This window comes from Poecile atricapillus, chromosome 3 (assembly GCF_030490865.1).
Source record: "Poecile atricapillus isolate bPoeAtr1 chromosome 3, bPoeAtr1.hap1, whole genome shotgun sequence".
In the NCBI taxonomy this organism is placed as follows: Eukaryota; Metazoa; Chordata; class Aves; order Passeriformes; family Paridae; genus Poecile; species Poecile atricapillus.
Window position 1 is genome coordinate 30220566 of NC_081251.1, and position 22650 is coordinate 30243215.

Here is a 22650-nt window from a genome sequence, read left to right on the forward strand (position 1 = left end):
TATTATGTTTTTTCCTTCATAATTTGTGGTATCAAACTGTGTCCTGCAGAAAATCTCTTGGGGGACACAGGCAGATGGCCACAGTAATTCCTCTCAAATTCAAAGGGTCATGAAGGTTCATGGCTTTCAGAATTTGTGTGAGAGGTATTAGTGTGGCTGGGAGAAATCTGGTCCCTGTCTCTATTCCAAACTTGGCAAGTTTGGCAGAAAGAAGCATTGAATATTGCCAGCACACATTTTTTCCCTTTGGTTCATGCTCATCAGATGATCTCTCTAGAAACCGGAGCTGTTTCCATGCTGTGGCCTCAGCAGAAGCACAACTGAGAGGTCTTAAGTATCAGTGTGTTAGTGGTAGCTCACATTTTACCCGAAAGTGCAATTTTTCTCTGTATTTTAACTTTGCATTCCTACGCAGCCTGAACGATTTCATTCACTGACAGGCACATGTGTGAGCAGAGGACACCTCAGAGCGAGATGCATGAGCTTTTGGCTAGCGGATGACATGCAGATGATCTCCTGTAGAGAAGAGCTGTTGCATTCATTACGAGCTCCCCAAAATGAAGTTACTCAGAGCTAGTAGACCAGAAATTGTCAGGGAAGCGATCTCTGTCTGGACATGACGTTTTGTTCCACTGTGCACTAACCCCTCAGTTCAGCAGTCGGCACTGTGACATGTTTCGTGGCCAGTTTTAGTGGGTCACAGTAGTTAAAAAACGGGTCTGATAGGTAAGAGCGCTTGTCACCCGCGTGGGAGGCGTGTGTGGACCGTGGCATGGGGGGCAGTAACGGCCTTTAAGAAGCTTATCAAGAAAGTCGTGAAGCGTGGGACTCTAAAGAAGGGACGTTCTAGCCGCGACAGCGCTGGCTTAAGGCAAGGGGGCTGCAGCAGGGGTCAGCGCGGCTCACGCCCGAGGGAGCGGCGTCAGCACTGGGAGCCCAAGGCTTCCCGGCGCCCCAGGCAGCCCCGCAGCAAACCCGCACCCTCCCACGGGTGGGCCTGCCTCGAGTGAGCCGGGAGCCCCGGCGGGAGCCCCGGGCGAGCACCTGCGGTGGGGAAAGCTGGAGGAGGACGTGAGGAGGGCGGCGGTGCCGGTGCCAGCGCCGCGGCCGTGTGGCCGCCGGACGAGCCCGGGAGGCTGCGGGGAGAGAGGCGCGGCCGGCCCGGGTGCCCGGCGCGGGCAGGGGCAGCGGCGCCGCGCCTCGGACTCCGCCTCACCGGCACCGAGCTCCCCTCCCTCCCTCGCTCCCTCCCTCTCCAGCGCCAGGCTCGCAGCGGCGGAGCATCGCGGCGGCAGCACCCGCCCTTCCCGGCCGGCCGGCGGCGCGCACCGCCCCCCCGCTCCCGCACGCAGCCCGCCGGCGGCGATCCGGAGTCCTCCGCGCCACCGCACCCCCGCCCCGCACGCCCACCGCCGGGAGGATGGGCTGCGGGCGGCGGCGCGGCAGCCCCTGAGCTCCCCGAAGCCGCGGAAACAAAGGGACCGAGCAGCGGCAGCACCGGGCCGGGGTGGATGCAAGCAACCATGAAAGGCTGGGTCTCCGCCTCCTCCGCTGCTGCCAGAGAGCTGCCGGCTGCCGCTGCTCGGAGGACTACCCTGTGAAGGGGGCGGAGGAGAGGCTGGCTGGGTTCGCCGTGCAAAGGTAGAAGGTGTAAGGGAGAGGCGGAAAGAAAATGTCTTCTTCGGTGGGGCCCCGCGGCCCTCGCCCGCCCACGGTGCCCCCCCCGATGCAGGAGCTGCCCGACCTGAGCCACCTGACAGAGGAGGAGAGGAACATCATCATGGCAGTGATGGACCGGCAGAAAGAGGAGGAAGAAAAAGAAGAGGCCATGCTCAAGTAAGCAGACGCTAGTCATTCATTCATTCAGGCACTCATTCATGCACCGATCGCCGGCGGGCGGAGCGGGCGCTGCCACAGCGGGAGCCGGCCGGTGCCCGGAGCCAGCCGGCTTCGCCCTGCTCGGCGGGGCTGGCGCCGCGGAGCCCCGGTCCCGCTCCGCTCCCGGCCCGTAACTTCCTCCTCCCCCACCCCGGGCAGCTCCTCCCTAGGCAGCACCGCCGGGAGAACCCGGCACGGCGGGACGGAGCGGGACGGCGGCCCTCCCCGCCCCGAGGGAGCCAGCGGCGCAGGGCGGGCGGAAACCCCGACACGGGGGTGAGGGGCGAGGTGGGATTCCTTTGGGGTCCCCAAAACCCCGCCTCTGCCAGGAGGGGCCGCTGGGTGGGGTTTCCCTCCGTGCGGGAGCCTCCGCGGCTGCCGTGCTGCCCCCGCCTGGCTCGGCCCCCGCTGCCGCTCGCCGCGGGGCTGGGGCGGCTGCCCCCGCCCGGCACAGCCCCGGCCCCCGCTCCGCCCGCCGTGCCGCCGGCCTCGGCCCGCCCGCCGCCGGCTCCAGGGCGGGCAGCCCCGGGCAGCGGCGCGCTGTGGGGCAGCAGGGCGTTCGTAATTAGGAAATAGATGGAATTAGTCGCACTGCTCATTCCAGCGGGCGGGCGTGCTGGCGGGACGGCGGGGGAGTGGGTTTATCCCGCTGCCGACGGCACGGGGAGGGGTGCGGGGAGCGCGGGGTGTGGGTAGGTGCCATGTTTGGAAACCAGATCCCCACAGCCTCTTTTGAACCTTTTCCCTCACCCCCTCGTCCCTGCCAAACATCGCATGTGATCGCATTTTTTAGCCTCCTCCGTCAGTCGGAGGCTTCAAACGTAGCGTTGCTGAATCGCCTACTGCGAGTGATGAGAATAAACAGATTGGAGTCGTGGCCTGTGGAGGAGAATCACGGTTTCTCCTCTTCTGACAGCCCGTCAGGCCTGTTCGCTCCGGGCGGGAGGTGGTGGGAGAGGTGACTGGAACAGTGCGAGCCTCTGACGCCACGCAGACCCTCCGTGCCACAGGAGGTGTATCCTTACCTCACTGTCGCCTGCTTGCGTGCACCTGTGCTCGGAAGGGATGCGCTGAAGGTGTGACGTGATCTGGGTGTTTCTTTCGGCTGCATCGGAAATAGCCGCTTGAGCGATGCAGGTGCCGGCTCTTCCCCACGGCTGGGGACCAAACCCCCGCAGGCTCCCGACTGCGGCCCCGTGCGCCGTGCGTGGTGAAGCTGGGACAGCGTTTTAGTACACTCTTGTCCCTGTCCCTTCCTATTCGTTCTTGACTCTGAATTTTTACAGGGGCTACTAGAGATCCTTGCAGCGGTGGGTACTGAGGCCCAGCTGCCAGTGCTGGGCTGGCTAGGAGCTGTCCGGCACCGTGGTGCTTGGATCTCAGTTCAAGACGGAAGAGTTCAGTTTGCTGTTGCAGTTCATTGTGCTTGGGGTGTGGCTACCCTTGGAAGTGGGGTGATTGGAATGAGAAATGTTCCGTGAAAATGCGTTGTGTTAGTCACTGTGGGGAAACGTGAGTGAAGTATCCCTTCCCAGTTTCTATTAATCAGAAAAAAATTAAATAAAGGAGTAGCTCAAAGGCTCTAAACTATATGTATCCTTCTGTTCCTTGTCCTCCAGCACAGCTCCTTTTCTACAAATATTTAGCTTTTATTCTGTGAAGAAGATTACTGGTTCTGTGATAATGTTGTAGAGGAATACTATAAATCTTAAGTCACTGTGAGAATGAACTTCCATTGGTAAAGATAGCATTTTTTCAGCCCTATTCTTGTTAACATTGGGTAGAGGATAACTTTTCCTCCTTTTTTCACTTCCCCTCTTCCCCCCCCCCCTTTTTTTTTTTTTTTTTTTTCATTGGTGTTTCTGAATTCTGGACTGATATTTCCTTTCCTATGAGATTATGGGAATCTTCAGCAGTTTCACTAAATGAACTTTGGATACTTCAAATACAATTTTTAGAAGAGGACAAAAATGGTGCTTTGTGAATTCAACTAGAAATTACTTTATATTATCTTTAAAATTTTTGATATCCAAATTTAAAAGTTCATTTCCGTACAAAAGTTCTTTCAAGTAATAACAGGCTATATCCTCCACTGGCCTGAGAAACTGTGATTTTAGATTTCTGTCTTTATTTAAAGAGGCAGAAATTAAGGGAAAATACATTGGAAAACTTAGAAACCTATATATTTGCTTTAGCTGTATCATTAGTTTGTAAAAATCAAGTCACAGCAAATATTTTTCTTATGAGACAGCCGTTAGATTTTCTGAAATAATTTGCTTTTTCTGTATGCTGAGTGCTTACTTTCTTTTTGGGATAAGAGTTTGACACACCTTTCCATTGAGTAATTCTTTTAAGACTGGAATTTTGACAAGAATTTACTTCCATAATTTTATGAAGGGTTGTTACAAATATACAGTGGTACTATCAGATGACACAGCTATATTATAAAAGTCAGATATCATCACCACTCCTTCCTATTATCTTTGTTAAAAGATTTTCTGATTATCCAAATGTCTCAACAAAACTGCCACCAGTTTTCATTAAAACCACCTGGTGGAGAAATGTTTCCATCTGTAACACCCACATGCAAATCTGTAATTTTCCCTGAAAGTGAAGCTGAGAATCAGTGCTGCAAACTAGGCTACCTTCAATCCTGGGCTGATCAGAGGCCGGATATGTGCTGTCTCATGAATCATAAGGGCTAAAATGGGTGCAGCATTTCTCTCCTGTTCTGGATGTCCTGATAGCAATGAAAGTTTCTAAAACAGTACTTGGAATTTTCCTTTCCATCACTCCTCATAGCACAAAGCCATAGGAAGAAATATTGGTTAAATGACTATATCCTTCATACAGTGGTCATAAAATTGTGGATCCAGGGGAGTTTGAAGTGCTTCTGTGAGTGGACTATATGGATTTCTGGAGAAGTGAAAGCAGTTAGGGTCATCGTTAAAGAGGCTGTGTCCCTCTCCTGTGGGTCTGTACCTCCGTGTCTTCCTGATCCCTGTTTCTGACTGTGAGCTAAAAGCCTTCTTGTAAATCCTGTCTGCCAGTTCCCGCTGACATCAGCACGTACTGCAGCGTGCCAGCCTGTGAACAGGGTGCTGTTACAGGGTACAGAACTGGACATTGAGCTGTTTTCACTGCTTGCACTGGAGCATTACAAATGCCCCCTTCGGTTTGAGACCACCTGCTTGCTGCTTTCCAGGAACTTTCCCTATCTGTCATTTTGTTGAGTTTCCTTCAGCAGTGTGGGGCTAACAGAGCTTGTAACCTTCTTAGGATAAAGATGTGCATCTTACCCTGGTCAGTGTGACTTTCTTTTTCTAGTCACGCCTGGTCAGCGGCAAGGGACCTCATCTTTCCCATACCCTTCTGATATCAGATTTCACACTGCTGTGGGTGGTGTTTGTGGAAGGGGAACACTGCTGTCCTATGACTTGTTGAATACCATGGAACAATGTGTTGAGGAGTTTGGGCGTTTGTAAAGGATCCTTCTTTTGCATGTTTTAGTAACAGGAAGGAACACTTTGCTGTTAACTGATTGCTTGAAATTGCCTTCACATCTAAAGGCAGGTTCTGCATTCCTTCTGTAATAGTGACAGTGTCACCAGGTATTCCTGAGCCCATATCCCTGCCTTCATTCGATGAACTGTGGTCCCCGTCTGTTGCATGGCACTGAAGACTCAAATCCACATAAACACTTTGCTGCTTGCTAGGCACTAAGTAGAAACTGAAACCTCTTCAGTGCAGTCTCACAGTCTGGGAGTAGGAAGCAGGTCCTCTATCTCATCTTGGAGCTTCAGAGCTTTGTGTTTTGTTCTTCTGTGGCTGGGAGAGCATCACTTTCCTATTTGCCACACCTTTGAAAGCTGCATGGAGAGCCGTCTGTTGGGTAGATAGGGCATTACCATGGTGTATACTGAACTCTGATGCACTCTTGTTCACACTGACTTTGCCAGATTTTGTGCATATCTCTGAAGACTATAGTCTCTATCATCTCTTTTAATAGTACTCAATCTTAGACACCCAGGCTTTTTCTGTTCTTTTATGAATAAATGTTTGCATAGAGCAAAATGTAGTAAAATGGCCTCCTTTGCAGACTAATTCACATTGGAGGCATTTTTTCCTGTTTTATTTGGTAGATACTCCTGTAGCTGGAAGGGAAGAGTTTCATGTTGAGTGACTAATGTCTAGCCTGAAGTCCAGATATTGCTCAAAAGGTGACTGATGTGACTAAAAAATTGTGAAGAAGCATGAAAGGGTAACTTTTCAATGAGACTGAAGAGAGAAACAAACTGTCATTTGCAAAAGTGTGTGTGTAAAATTGAAAGAAAAAATAGTTTAAAGGCTTAGAGTGTACATTTAAACACTAGGTAGCCTGAGGCAACTATTTTGCTTGTGGGTATAAGGTGCCTTGAATTGAAAAAAACAGAGTTATGTACAGCAAACTTCACAGAGAAATCACAGAATTATATATATGTGTACTTAGGATGAAGTTTGCTTATATGTAGTTGTGTACCTTATCTTATTGGGTTAGGCAAGTACTGAGTGGAAACTATGGTAACTGAGAACACAGCTAGTTGAGTTCCAGGTAAGAAGTGGTTCCTAGTTACCACAACATTCATTTGCTGGAGCACACTTAAGTGGGGATAAAAGCTCTTACTAAGCTTCTGATGGGACATAAAGAAGGCTGTGGAGTTGTTGGCTGAGGTAGTTGCAATAGGAGGAAGGTTAACTAAGACACAGGAAGTGCTTTGTAGTTTTGTAACTCTGATTAGTTAGAGTTAATCAAAGAGTAGCTTGAGTAGAGGAGGTAGTACATACTTGAAACTTTCCCATCTTAAAAGTTATCTCAAGATTTTTCATGGCAGTTAATAATTAGGGAGAATTTGTTGCTAACGCCCTATTTTGACCACCTAGTATGGCACACAAGCATGATTTTAATTTCAGGTCTCCAGAATCAATAGGGATATTGCAGCTGCTCATGTTTCAGGGCTGCTAAATCCCGGTCACTTGGAGTTGGTGAGAATATCTGTTTCAGGGTTTGCAAAGTAACTTCTCTATAATTTCCTTGGGGCACTGAAAGCTTCCAGCTTTCACTGCTGTGTAATTGAAGACTGAGGCTTGTGCTCTCAACCAGTTTCCTGGAGACAGTGTCTGCTCCCTTTCCAGCACTTGGACCACACCTAACATTGTCAGAAAACACTGACTACTGCTCAGTGTGGTAGCTGCTTGCCATCCTCATTTTGTATAATACTTACAGGCAGCAGGACAAAGTATGGTTCCAAGACCTTCTTAGGCTTTATGCTGTAAATCCCCTGCTAATAATTGCCCTTCCATAAAAAGTAGGGAAGGAAGAGGTAGGATCATTTTTCCTCCTTTCAGTTGAAACTGGGCCACTTTCCAGAAATAAAAGTGAGAGTGAAGGGGCTGTCTTCAGGAAGTCTGTCTTTATCTTAACTCTAGTATGAAGGGTCGAAAGCCTGTCTTTAATCCCACTGAGAAACAATGGAGGAATTGAGAGTTCTGGGAACTGGTTGTGCATTTGGCACCAAGGACTTAGAGGATAAAATAGATAAACAATACCAAGACTCTCTCCTCTGATTCAGCCTCCCTCTTATTTATTCTTTCCATGGCTTCACAAATCTCACTTCCTCTGCAGCAGAGCAGGAGGAATGGAGGCTTCTGCTTGAAAGCCTTTATTTCTTCCTTTGTACTTAAAGCAGTTTGGATCCACCATGTTTCAGACCCTATGGTGGTGCAGGGAGCAAGCAGGTTGCTTGCTATGTGCATGGGTATTTTAAGCCTCTCAAATCACCCAGAAAGACTGTTCAAATATTACCTTGCACCTCTTACTGGCAGTGCCAGCTCTGCTCCTGACACTTGAGTGTACAAATCCATGATGAAACAATTTTACTACGGAGATTGTCTGGTACAACCCCCTACTCAAAGCAGGGCCACCTGCCACAGGTAGCCCAGGACCAAGTGCAGATGGCTTTGGAGTATCTCCAAGGATGGAGACTCCACAGTCTCTCTGATAGTCTTTTCCAGTGTTCAGCTACCCTCACAGTAATAATTTAGATGGAACTTCCTGTGTTTCAGTGTGTGTCCATTGCTTCTGGTCCAGTCACCGGGTGACACTAGGAAGTGTTTGGCTCTGTCTTCTTTAGACCTCCCCACTGGGAATTTACATGTGTACAAATCCTTCTGGGTCTTCTTTCCTCAGGCTGAACAGTCCCCAGTCTCAGCCTTTCCTCATGTAACGTGCTCCTGTTCCTTGTCTGTATTCATGGCTCCTTGCAGCACTGGCTCCAGCATGTCTTTCTTATATTGAGGAGCCCAGAACTAGATTTATCATCCAGATGTGGCAGAGAGCAAAAATCACTACTTTCAGTCTGCTGGTGATGCTTTTCCAGTGCAGCCCAGGATAGCATTGGCCTTCTTTGCTGCAAGCATATGTTTCTGGCTCACATTCAGCTTGGTCTTGACCAGGAATTCTCAGTTGCTTCTCTGAAGAGCTTCTTTCCAGTTGGTTGGCCCCTGGGATTATTCTCCTTGTGCAAGATTTGGCATGTTCTTATGCTGGATGTTTTCAGGCTTACAAGAGAGACCAGTATCTAAACATGTTCACAAATCATTCAGGGAAAGGACTGGTTTGGTCACTGCTCCTCACTCTTTTCTCTTTACTGCCCAAGGCCTTTGCTCAGAGAGGAGGAGAGAGAATTGAACAGTGCAGAAACTGTTATGGCCTTTTGGCCAATGGAAGCATCAGAACGAATTTAACAACATTTGAAGCTCCAAGTTTTCATCAGTCTGAGAGGGCAGGTATGGGCATAAATGTGTTTTGATAAAGCAGACAACTTGTTGTGACCTCAGAATTGCGAGGAATGTTTTCATGCCTTTCAGGGTATTTCAGAGAATTGATAGTGATTTTTTCACCACTTGAGGATGGACTGAGTTTTCTAAGGAGACTGAGGAGTCAAAACATATTCTCAACTGAACACAGTCACTAGCAAGGCAATTATGAGACAGTCATTGACTGATCTACTGGGCAGCCATCTCACTGCTGAGGAGGAGCAGGAGACTGTCAGCAGACAATAGCAGATTGATAGGCATTTCTTAAAAGCTACAGAAGAGGTAGCTTAACAGGGAGGTGATAGGGGATGACAGACAGTAATAAACATTCCTACTATCTTTTAGACACAGGCTTCAGATCGGTGTATGTTGAACTTTCAGAACGCCTGAGATGCAAGCTGTTGTCCAGAGCTCTTCTCTGGCCTGAGTTTAAGTGGCTTTATTGGATGCAAAGGGCATTATTTTGTGCGCATGTGTCTTCCCACATGATTCTTCACTTGATGCAAGATTCTGCCTGAGCTTCATTGCTAGCTTTGTCTGACATTGCAGTAATACTTTCTAACTAAGAAGTCTGTCATTCTTCAAATTCAGGGCATTATCTGTGCCCTGCAGAAGGGGGAAGACAAAGACTGTGAAAGAACATGATCTCTGGGCAGGAACTTCTCAAAGTACAGAATTGTTATAAACCTTATCTTAAAAGGAATTATACAGAAGAGGCTTCTTCATAGAGGGGGAGGGTACTATCCTGTTGTTTATTTTTCTGGAAAATAGCAGGGGGAGAACAACATTAAGAGTGATTTGAAATTCTCAGTCTTGTCAATACCCTTTTATTTATGAAGACTCATGCAAAGACTTTTTTGCATCCTTGGATAGGAAAGCATCTAACAAAGATGTAGCATGCTTCCTTCATCAAGCGGTTACTAAGCATTTTAGAACTTGATATTAATGCCTTAAGAAAAGGCTATTTAAAAATACTGCTGCCCTTGTATTCAAGCTTGTTGAAATGCAGTCATTGAAGGTAGAAAATGACAAAACTGAAATTCTGTTTTGAGTTGCCAATAATTAGAACCAATTATAATTTCTAGTTCATTTTACTTTCTCCTTTGCTCTACCCACTGGTGGCTGCTGTATTTGTCTACTCTCCTGGGCCTATCAGTTTTAATTAATAGATGTTAGCATGCAATTATGTTTTAGGGGAAAAAGCTTGCGTGCCTATAATCTGACTTGAGTTCCCAGCAGTGATAAAACATATAAAAAAATCCTATGTCATAAGTTACAAACACGGAGTGAGTAGTTTCATTCTGCTTTTTGAAAATACTTGCATAAATTTAAAATTTGTGAAATGATTTACACCTCACCAGATTTACACCTCTGTATGATTTGCCTCAGTCAAATCTAGGTATTAGATCTGTGAAGATGCAGATACCTTATCAGATATCTACATCTGTCAAGAATTATGGTTGTTTTATCTCTTATTTTTATACTTCATAGTATACCATAGGTATGGTGAAATATTATGCAATGTTTATAGTGTAGCTTAGTTTTGGAATCTAGGCAGTAAATGTTAGTTAGACTTTTGATATTTGCAATAAGCAGCAGGAAAGAATATCACGATGAGTTTCATCTAATGGTTTCTTAGATAAGACAATTGATAGGATATCATTGTCATTTTCTGTAAAACTGAAGTAATCATCCTCAAAATTTGATTGCATGTCAGATACTTATGCCCAGAGAGAGTTTTAAGCAAAAAGCCATATTCCAAATATACTTCCTGGCACTGTTACAGAGGCAAGAAGAGCTAGTTGCAGTTTTCAGGATAATGACACACAAAACCATTCATACAGTTGCCACTTCAGAGGCATGAAAAGACACGGCATGATGAGTAGCTGTTTCCAGACAGTTCTAGATTTAATTGGAACACCTATTTAGGTACAAATTTCTGAATTTCTTCACAGCATGTGTGTCTCATTTTCAGTGTCAGGACTTTGTACACTTTGCCTATGGCAAGCACTGTTCATACTATTGAAGCTAAGGGAATGTACCTGTCTGTATATGGAATTTTTTCAGATATCTGTAATAAAAATTTAGTGTTAGAAATCTCCTAATGTTTTGGTCTGTCTTTCCTATATTAAGGCCACCTGGAATCACTGAAGATCAGTATATGCCCTGAGAGTTGCTTTTTGATCAGAGATGAACCTAGCAGATAGAACTACACTTTTTAGTGATGGATTTAGCAAATTAACTGCTTCAAATTTTGAGGATCTGAGCTATAACCACAAAATAATTTTCTTCGTATTTTGGGCTTTAGATAAATCCTAAATTCTCATAAATTTCTAGAATGGTTGTTTAAATATCTTGCATCAAAATACAGTTATTTACTTTAAGATCCTTAATTGAGAGTGACTTTTTGAACTTCATTATATGAAATTTATTGGGACATTTCTCATAAATGGAGCACAGCCCAACAACACTATTTTAATGTAAGTACTATTATATTGCAGGGAAAAAGGGTACTACTCTTTTAGCAAGAAGCAGAGCGCTCTGTTTGTTCTGAAAATTGCTAATGGAAGTCTTCACATGCTTGAATGACCTAAGTGTGAAGTGTCTTCTCAAGTGTTTCTCTAGGTTACCAATACTGCATACTCTGAATTGATCAAAGTGTTTATGCATCCAAAACTCTGTCTTATGCTAGAAGGTTTAATAAAAGATGATACATTTTTTTCCAGCCTTGTTTGGACTGTGAGCCTAATGAGCACTAAAAATCGCGTCGGCACTGCTCATGAAGATTTTGTCTGCGTTTTTGTAAAATATATATTAATTTTAAAGTCCTTGAATATATTGTGAAGGGTTCAAAATCATATCCATAAACTAGGATTTTGTAATGCGTCTATTGATACACCATGCTCTTTCCAGATATTTAGAAAATCTATGGTCCTATACTATACAAACAATCCAAAGTTTTATCCATGAACTATTTACATCTCTGGCTAATAATAATGTTAAAGATTAAATGTTTAGTAATAGGATTTTGAAAGAAATGACAATGAAGCAGTTTATGTAAGAAAAGGCCAGTTTGGAAGCTGGATGATTGAATATGTTTACTTGTGTTTTGAGCCATGTTTTTTTAGTGTAACTTTTCTTTCAGTGATTCCACTGGTCTTGGAAAAAGCATCAAGAGCTATGCAAAACCACATGTAAGAGCTGTCTGAGCTTTCTCATCTTTTTTCTTTCCACAATTTATTTAGCACTTGCAAGTTCTAAGAAAGCAGAGTATTTTTTCATCTATATTCATTATTCTCTAGGTTTTTAATTAGCCTTTTATATGAAGTTATTTTCAAAGTAAAGTCATTGCACTTTTGCTTATTTATAGTATTAACTTTAGAATAATTTTGACATTTGACATCAGGAGATTAAGTTTTGTACTGATTTATGATATTGCACAGATGTGGATGAAAAAATGTTAAAGCTTGAGCAGTAAAAGAATATAAAACCCTATGAGTATTTTAGTTACTTTATGTGATAAGTCTTCTTGGTACTGTTATTGATTGTAGAAAGTTTGACATTGCACAACAAACTTCTGCTATACAGTTTCATGTTCTGCTGGTCATGTGTTTTTAGCTATAGATGTAGAATGGGAAGGCAGCTGTTTGATATAGCACATGGAGCGTGAGCTGAGGCAGTTTAAAAGACAGGACAGAATTTATGAGGGCTCTAGATCATCCTAGTTTAACTCTATTGATTTTGGCCCAGGATACTACCTGCAAAGTGACAGAGAAATGGGTTTGCACTTTGTGGATGAGAATTAAAAGAGGCTTTATATGTGTATATGTGCTTGTGCCTAAGAATATGGGACTGTGAATACCGCTGTACAGAAATATGTACAAGTTGCTTTATGGACTTTAATTACAACATTATGTTGCTTAGCATTGCTGTAAACATGCAGAATGCATTGCTGAAAGTTGTTGAAGAGCTGAAAATTAGGAACAATATTGCCTGCAGTCATATCTCAAGGACAAGTGACAAAGTTGCTGCCATTGACCAGCAAAACATTATATTTCTGTGGTCCCATGTCTCTGCTGAGTTTGATTAATTGTGTTGAGACTCTGCCTTGAACAAGTCTCACTGGAAGCACATCTGTTAACTGGACCAAAACCAAAGAGTTGTTCAGTCTGTTTAAATGGGATATGTCTGTGTAAATCTTGTGTTTTGCAGACCAAAGCACATTTTACCCAAATGCATCCAATAATTGTTCAGTTACACCCCAAGCCTTGCACAGAAAGTAAGAAACCTAAGAAAATTGAAACCAAGGTGTGGCTACCTACTTTTCTGGAGAAGCAACAACAACAAAAAAAAGCACCACACTTTATTTATCACTTTTCAGAAGTGTATCCGTATTTTTTTTATTACTTTGTGTTCTGCATACTCCTAACTTCCTGCAGTCTTGATATTGTATGTTGTTTTCCATTGGTTTCTCCAAGAAACTCCTTTTCAATATACTCACAGAAAGGAACTGTATTTACTCAAAGGTGGAAATTGCAGAATTATATGAATTGATTCTGCTAGTGTATATGTGAAAAGTGTGTAAATTCCTTTGAGATTAAATGCACAGTACATTTTTCTTGTATTTCAGAGCAAAATTAGATATTGATTTTTTAATGAGAAATCTGTTCTAAGACTATAGAACCTGACTAATATATTATGATTCTTGTATTTTGTGTTTTTAGATGATTTGATATTGATTGTAGTTTTTAAATTTAAAAGCTCTCACTTTTTCAGCAAAATATCTTCATAATTTATCTTGAAAGGGGTTTTTTAATCTTCCTTCATCAGTTATGCACTCATCATAAAAAACTATCTACACAAGTTCTTGGGAGTTGACTGACCAGGGATTCAGCAGGAATTTACAGGTTTGTTCATTTGTAGCATCCCTTTTTCTAGTGGGCCTGTTTGAAGTTCTAAGCTGGTCCCTGTCTGACCAGGTTTAAGCAGTCCATGTAGAAAAGGAGCTGGGGAGTTCTGGTTACATGGCTGGTGAGACCATGCTCTATCTTGCATTCAGCCAAGGTGATCTGAGTCTTTCTTTCTTGGTTTTTGCTCTGTATGAGATCAAAAAGATGAAAGCTGAGATTTCTGTGATGTAAAGTAAAATTAATGACATGAACAATATGAGGGAAGAATCTTGAGGAGAGCAGCAGCAACAGGAATGCTCCTTGTAATAGAGGGGTTTTGCCCTCTTAGTTTTTACTGGGTTTATAGTTCGGGAGTGCTTTCAGCTCTATCCTTGAAGAATTTACGGTTTTGTGGTTTTTTTCTGCCTGCATATAAGTGTTGGCCATATTTCTCTGAAATTAAGACCTTGACAGAGTGATTCATGGTTTTTGTCTCATTCTGTTGGATTACTGCAGTGTACTGGGATTAGCCTTGAAACTTCCTGTTGATCCCATACTATACCTTTTTACTTTTCCCTTTGCTTCCTATTTCTTTTCATCTTAATACAGAGCTTTCCTTCCTGTGTACTGGTAGACTAAGACCACAGAAGAAAGCTTACTTTAAAGTAGAAAAAGCAGATAACTTTCGCATACAGCTTTAGTGGAGAAGACCTAAATTTGAAAGCTTTCTATGGAAGCCAAACTTTGATGAACTTTCTGTGAGGACAGCTTGCTAGCTATGTGAAAGTTGCAGAGGTGGAAAGGAAGTAGTCTTCCTGGCAATTTACTTAATGGTGTGAAATACCAGGTGTTAAAATTTGAAGACAGGCACTTGCATGTCTGGAATTCATAAATAAACCAAGAAAATCAATAAGTGACTTTGGCAACTGCCACCCTTTTGACTCCTTTGTCAGAGGCCAAGAACTGAATGAACAAGAAAATTATAAGTGTTTTCCCTGAAGGAAAAGGAAAAGGAGAAGTACATTTTCCTCCAGGCTAAAGCTGAGGCGACAGAGAGTACAGGAAAGATTTTATTGCTGTGTGCTCTGCTGGCTTCACTGTGGCTGGATGCTGGGTGGACACTAAAGCTGCTCTGTTTCTCCCTTTGTCAGCTGGGCAGGGGAGAGAAAATATAATGAAGGGTTTCTGGGCAGGATAAGGGCAGGGGGAGATCACTGAAAGTTACTGTCATGTGCAAAACAGACTCAGCTTGGGGAAATTAATTTAACTTACTGCCTGTCAGTATCAGAGTAGGATAATGATAAATAAAACCAAATCTTAAAACACTTTATCCCACTCTCTCCTTCTTACTGGGCTCAACTTCACTCCTGATTTTCTCTGTTTTCTCCCTCAGACAAGCTTTGGGATGGGAAATGGGCGCTGCAGTCAGTTTGTCACGTTATCTCTGCCATTCCTTCCTTTTCAGGGGAAAACTCCTCACAGTCTTCCCCAGCTCCAGTGCAGAACAGATCATCTTAAGTGCTATCATGCAGTGTGTGTAGGACAACCAGGGGATCAGGCCCAGCCAGCCTGAGTTTAGGAAAGGCAGGTCCTGGATAACCAGCCTGGTCTTTTTTAATGACCTGTCTAGTGCGTGAGGGAAAAACTGGATGTAGTCTACCTGGACTTCAGTAAAGCCATTGACATAGACTTCCTCTGGAGGAAATGTCAGCCCATGGCTTAGACAGGTGACCTCTTATCTGGATTAAAACTGGCTGGATGGTCAGGCCCAGGGAGTTGTGGTGAATGGAGTCACATCCAGCTGATGGCTGGTGCCCAGTGGTATTCTCCAGGACTCAGTATTGGGGCCAGTCCTGTTTAAGGTCTTTATCTGGATAAGGAGATTGAGTGCACCCTCAGTAAGTTTACAGCCAGTGCCAAGTTGGGTGGGTGTGCTGATCTGCTGGAGGGCAGGAAGGATCTGGACAGGAATGGCCAGCCAATGGGTCAGAGTCAACTGGATGAGGTTCAACAAGGCCAAGAGCTGGGTCTTGCACTTGGGTCACAGCAACGCCCTACAGTGCTAGAGGCTGGGGCGGAGTGTCTGAAAAGCAACCCAGGGAAAAGCACCTGGGGGTGCTGGTCGACAGCAGCTGAACATGAGCCAGTGTGCCCAGGTGTCCAAGAAAACCAATGGCATCCTGGCCTGTGCCAGCAGCAGTGTGGCCAGCAGGACCAGGCTGTGACTGTGCCCTTGTACACAGCACTGGTGAGGTCTGACTTTGAGTCCTGTGTCCAGTTCTGGGCCCCTCACTACAAGAAGGACATGAGGTGCTGGAGTGAATCTAGAGAAGAGCAGTGGAGCTGGGGAAGGGTCTGGAGCACAAGTCCTATGAGGAGCAGCTGAGGGAGCTGGGGTTGTTTAGTTTAGAGAAAAGGAGGCTCAAGGGAGATCTTAACACTCTCTACAAATCCCTGAAAGGAGTTTGCAGCCAGGTGGGGGTCAGGCTCTCCTCCCAGGCAACCAGTGACTGGAGAAGAGGAAATGGTGTCAAGCTATACCAGGGAAGGTTCAGGATGAACATCAGGAATAATTTCTTCATGGAGCGGGTGGTTAAGCATTGGAGTGAGATGCCCAGGGAAGTGGTTGAGTCATTGTCCCTGGAAGTGTACAAGAAAGGTCTGGATGTGGCACTTAGTGCTAGGATTTAATTGACAGGGTGACATTTGGTGAAATGTTGGATTCAGTGATCTTAATTTTATGATTCAATGATTATCCCAGCAGCGCTAACACTGACACTGAGGGGCTTGGCCTTGGTGAGTGATGGGTCCATCTTGGAAGGCAGCTGGCACTGATTCTGTTGGACATGGGGAAGGCTTCGAGCAGCTTCTCATAGGAGTCACTGTAGATCACCAGCTACTAAAACCTTGCCACTCAAATCCAATGCCGCTCTATAGTTTATCAGAATGTAGCAGTCTGCAAGTTTTTTTATGCTGTGTAGTTGAGCCTTTCTTATGTGGTAGCAAAATATCCTTTGGAGAGCTGCATGCCAGGGCTATCAGCATTCAATTTTTATTAGTTCCCCAAATATGTTTTGTTTTATGTTGTAAGCCTGAAAAGTACTAGAGTTTGTTCTCTAGAAGACAGTTCAAATCATGCCCTATAGTAATATGGTTCTCCCCAGCTGAATTAAAAAATGGTTTATAAAGTTATATGTTTCTTTATCTCATACTGTATTTATCATTAAGGTTTTCAAGTTTACTTACCTTCCAGATGTTTAAATCATGGTGGTAACATGGATATATATTATATCTATATCTGACTTACTACATACAATATGTCTAGGGCATCAGAGTTCAATCTGTAATATTTTAGGAACATGTGCAATTTTTCTTTTTCCTCATTCCAGGCATTATAATAATAGTCTTCATAAAATAAAATCTTAGCCAAATCAAGCTGAGTTAAGGAGACTTTGTGAACATAATAAATTGCATTTCTGTTTAAGGTGAGCTTCCTGCAAAATTGTAAGGTAAATGCGGTGTTGTTCAGTGCAAATGTCATGCTCAGTTCATAAAAAGTTGCTGAGAGGACAAACTGCAGTCAGTGTTGAGAGATACAAAGCACTTTCCAGTCATGGCAGAGGGTATGTCTGCACTGTCCCTGGGTGTGTGGTGACAGTACTGAAGCTGGACTGGTGTTTCCCAGGCAGGGATTTTGTTGTCTAAACACAGATGTCAGCTGGTATTTGAGATGTCCATTGGTACTACTTCTTGACTTTAGGAGTGAGGAGTGGGTGGGAAGCTGGTTGCTATTGTAAATAAGGTTTTGTAGCTGTGGGCAGCAGGGATTGGAGGGAGCCTGGAAGCAGGTGTTGGATTCTGGAGCTGACCAACGTGGAGCTCCCTTGAACACATCCTGAGTATTTCCTCAAGTGGAAGTGGTCTCTGGACTCTGCATGTTTCATTGCTGGAACACAGACAGCAGTGAAAAAGGTTTCAGCTCAGTCAGTGATTCTGACTGGGTTTTTACACCTGTGTAGCAGTGTGCCACTTTCTTCAGATCCCTCCTGCATAATTTTTGAGATCACTATCTTTCCTTCGGGGATCTTTCATTTCTCAAATAGTATTATGGTTGAGGTTAGAGCATATTTCCTTCCACATGAGAACCAGTACCTTTTGAATGTGAATTATCGTTAAACTGCCATTAGTGAAACTTTGATTCTTTGATAACATCCCTATTAAAATAATTATTGCATTAAACTTAAGCTCCACGTTAGCTAAGGTGTTTTAAATGCCCTCACAAGGTAACCACCAGATTAATGAGAGAAGTATGCAAAATAGGCAGCATTTTGCATTGTGCTGGCAAGGCTATTCACTAGAAAAGCTGTGGTTGCTTAGTTGCTGTGGGAGAAGAGAAATGAAGTGAGAGGATGAGAGTGCAGTCTGTGGCCTTGTGAGGGACACCAGGAAAGGGGAAAGAACACAAGTAAGTGGGAAACTGCATGAAAGTATGCCTCCCTTAAGGCACAAGAAGTTGGACTCAGAGGGGTTACAGGCAGTGCTGTGGGGATCAGGAGAAGAGGAATATATGACATGAGCAAGATGTTAGGGGAAGGCTGGAATTAGCTTGGATAGGAGTCTGGAAGTAGGCTGTGAGTGATGCAGCTAGCTATTCGTCTAGTACAGAACAAGCGTAAAATAGCACTTCTGCACACTGAGAACTGGGTAATGAAAAGTGATGGATCCTCTGGTAGCAGACCTGGGACTTGCTTATTTATGTGTCTGTTTCCCTTTGGGCTTGAACTGGAGATAGTTAAGCACATGAATCAGGAGGAGGTGAACATTTATTTTCAGTGTGATAATAAATAAATTAGAAGGCAAGTAGAAAACGCAAAGGTTTAGAAATTCTCAGAGTGTAAGCCAGCTTCATGACTGTGAAGAGAAGGGTCTGAGTCATTAGGTTCAGGCACTTGAGGCTTGGCAGAGCTGCTTTCACAGATCTCAGCAGGCTCAGGTGGTACAGCAAGAGTGTCCGGAAACACAGGGTAGTTTGACTGAAGGAGGAAGTGCACAACTCAGTTCATTTGAATTCAACATTCCCAGAAAATAATAATTTTACAGTATTATCTAACTACTCCTTGGCTTCCCCATACCTTCCCACCAAAAGATAGATCCACTTAAGAGATCTGGTCTGATTTAAAAAGAGGATGGTTAGGTCTCCTTGTTTGTAGCAGAGGACTTTGAAACCAAGCTCAACCACATCTTAGGGTTCCTAAACATAGTGGTAGTAATCATCATTATTATTTTTCAAAGCAATTTGCTGTGTTAATTCAGTCTCAGAATTTTGGAGCATTTTTGAAGCTCCAGAACTGGTTTTGAGTACTTGGAATCTAGTTTAATCTTTTTACTCATAAGAATGCTTTCTCTTTTTAGGAAAGGGCCCCTGCTATGACAGGTGCTGTACGATGGAGTCTGTAGAAATGCCCTGAACCAGGATATTACCTTCCTAACAGAGTAAGCAGGGAGGAGTGAGATGAGATTTAATGAGAACAAGTAGATCTGCTGTAAGGCAGCTCTAAATGTTTTGTTAGTCTCGGGGTTTATAGGCAGGGTGCCATGTCCCCTGTGTCTGTCCAGCCTTGTCATCTCCAGCCTGACATATTGGAGGTTATGTGCATGTACATATTAATCTGTGCAGGCTCAGTGCCTGAGGGAACGGTGAGTGTTTGTGTGTTTTTGTCTTTAATTAAAGGTGGCATCTCTGCTTTATTGGGTAGGTGAAGAATGGAGCTAAAAAGAATTGATTAAATGGAAAGAAAAAGGAGTAAAGGATGTTGACATTTGAGGCAAGTACATCTAAAGTCTCAGCAGGCGAGAAGAAGGGTGAATAATGGAGGCCAAAGAGTTCACTGTACAGTGGAGACCTTAATCAGAATGTGTAAAGGTCCCTGCTTTGCTAAATCAGCAGCCGCTCTTGGCTGGGAAGACTCCTTGGCACTTTTCAGTAGTTTTTCCTCCAGTACCACACTCTGGTGTGTAGGGATAACTCTGGTCCCCAGGCAATGTGTGGTGGTCTTCCTGGTGTATGTGTGGCTGTGCATATGCCTATCATACACAGGAGTTTGGGAGACAGCAGTAGAAAACTTTGCTCCAGTTTTTAAGATACACCACATACGTGCATAATCTCATAGGCTGCATGATGTCATTTGGGATGAGGAAGCATGCTTTAAGGTAGTCTTATTTTACTCCTGCTTTGGTATTGTGGGCCAGGTTGGCCAGTTTTAGGACTGATCCCACCACCTGGAACATCTGGCTGTTCCTCTCTGCATTCTCTCCAGTGGTACAATGGAAAGGGAGTGGAGAGTGGAAACAGCATGTAAATCCTATAGAGGTGACATAGAAGTCTCTTCATTGATCCTGCACCATGTGATCCATTCCCTGAAACAGCTGGAAAGGGGAAGAGGAGCATTTCCAGCTCTTTGTTGCCTTTACCCCTCCAGTGCAGAAACTCCCATTTGGCTACAGTATGAATCTTATTCTCACAATTAAAGATTGCCACACATTAATACTGTGATAACACATAACCTTGACTGTCCTCAGCTGGTCTAGCTCTTTCTTTTCTAGATCTTGGAGAAAGTAATGAGTTTTCCAAAGTGATGAGAGATAAGCAGTAGTGTTATCTTGTATCTTGGCAGCCAGAAGACGGATATGGAAGAAGAAGCTAAGAAGTGCATCAGTGCTACATTTGAGAGGGGTGACAGGACACAGTCTTGGACTAAACTTCACTTTTGGTTGTTTTGAATGACCTTAAGATGTGGACTTTAATGTGAAAAAGGTGTCTGCCCCAGTGTGCTTTTTAAGGCATGCACAATGAAATCTCAAACTGAAATAGATGTAATCATGTCTTCACAGCTACACAAGAAAGTGGTACTGATCAAAGTGCTGCTGACCACAAGTGTGCACCTTTAGAAGCAGCAGTTCACCCCCTCAAAAAAAAAACCCTGCTCCTGAATGTGTGATATTCATTAGGAAAAAAAAAAAAAAAAAGAAAAAAGGAAAAGAAAAAGAAAAAAAAGAAAAAAATTATGAGAGTCAGAGAGACACAAGTTAAGTTGGAAAAGAAGAACCTAGGACAACTTGGGGTTGTACTAAGTAAAGGAGGAAAGAGATAGGTATCTAAAATCTGTAATATCCTGTAGCTCAGGACCGGCAAGTTTGTATTTCTTCCCCAAATTAGAGAATAAATACTTTGGTAGAAACAAAACTTGGCATCAGCTACCTGGTTTATCAGTGATATCTTCCTCCTGTACTAACATGTGTCTATTAATTTTGAATTTGTAATTTCAAGAAGTCAGGGTATGGTAGTGATGCTATGATCACTCGCATATCTTGGAATCAGAGAATCATAGAAACATAAAATGGGTTGGAAGGCACCTTATAGACCACCAAGTTCCAACCCCCCTGCCATGGGCAGGAACATCTTCCACTAGACCAGTTTGCTCAAATTCCCATTCAGCCTGGCTGTGAATACTTCCAGAGATGGGGCATCCAAAACTTCTCTGGGTAACCTGCTGCAGTCCCTCACCATCCTCAAAGCAAAGAATTTCTCACTCATATCTCATCTAAACCTACCCTGGAAGTTTGAAGCCATTCCCCCTTGTCCTGTCACTACATGCTCTTATAAAAAGTCCATCTCCAGTTTTCTTCCCTTTAGGTACTGGAAGGCTGCAGTTAGATCACCCCAAAGCCTGCTGAACAGTCCCAATTTTCCAGGCATTCTACATAGGAGAGATGTTCCATCTCGCCAATTTACTTGGTGGATCTCCTCTAGACCTGCTCCAACAGGTCCTTTCTGTCCTGAGGACCTCAGTGCTGGATGCAGCAGTGCAGGTGGGGTTTCACCAGAGCAGAGGAGAGGGGCAGGACCACCTCCCTGGCCTTGCTGCCCACCCTGCTTTGGAGGCAGCCCAGGATCCAATTGGCTTTCAGGGCTGTAAGCACATTGCTGGGTCAGGTCCAGCCTCTCTTCCAGCAGCACCCCCAAGTCCTTCTCAGCAGATCTGCCCTGGATCTGTTCATCCCCCAGACTGGACTGACACCAGGGACTGCCCCGACCCAGGTGCAGCAGCTCACACTTGGTCTTGTTGAGCCACATGAGATTCCCACAGGCCCAGTTCTTGTGCTTGTCCAGGTCTGGATGCCATCGTGTCCTTCAGGTGTGTCAGCCACACCATTCAGCTTGGTGCCATCTGCAAATGTGCTGAGGGTGCCCTGGATCCCTTTGTTTCTGTCATTAATGAAGACATTAAGTACCACTGGTCCCAATACACACACCTGATGGGCACCGCTTGTCACTGATGTCTATCAGGATGGTCATCCATTGTGAGAGCAGGGTAATTAATGATACTAATTTTCTGAAAACAATTTTTTTCTATAATTTAATTAATGTTTCACAGCTGGAATGTAGAGATAGAGGCCTTGATATTGAGCCCTTGTTTAACCACAACTCATAGGCAACAATTGGATTGTGTGCTGGGATCCACCATTTCTGGAGGGGTTGCTATAAGACAATTTAATGATTTTTTTCTCATGTCTTCAGTACTTTTGGTTGAACTTAGTGGGTGGGCTTTTCCAGAAGTGCTAACCATGATGAACTTTTGCTAATTCACCTGCTTGTTTGCCAGAAATTATAATCAGAGTATCTGATTTTTTTGCAGAGGTGCACTGTGCTGCTGTGATGATGGGTATAACTGTAGCTGTAAGACTTGTAGTAATCCTATAACAAGTGGCAGGAGAAATTATCAATCATTGTCATACAGAAAATTTGTCATTGTTCTGGTAGTGCTACTCTGAGATTCATACTTCTTGATTTCACTTTAAGAAAGAATCAGGCTGAATGTTAAGTTATTGAACAGAGACTTGAGATACAATTAACTTTTGTGTGCTGCCACTCCGGGGAAGCTGGAGTCCGTCTGTACCTCAGGTCTGCTTTTGTTAAATTGAGATAATGCTTTTCTCTTCCTTTCAGTTTTCCATCTTCTTTCTTTGG

The 22650-nt window shown here is 44.2% G+C and overlaps 1 protein-coding gene across 1 annotated transcript in view; it reads left to right on the forward strand.

The window, feature by feature from the left end:
* The first annotated feature begins 1399 nt into the window (after positions 1-1399).
* RIMS1 (regulating synaptic membrane exocytosis 1) overlaps positions 1400-22650 on the forward strand; it is a 303396-nt gene continuing 282145 nt past the window's right edge. Inside the window, exon 1 of the mRNA XM_058836215.1 lies at positions 1400-1836. Coding sequence (XP_058692198.1) covers positions 1673-1836 — 164 coding nt within the window. The 5' untranslated portion in view covers positions 1400-1672. The remainder of the gene's footprint in view (positions 1837-22650) is intronic.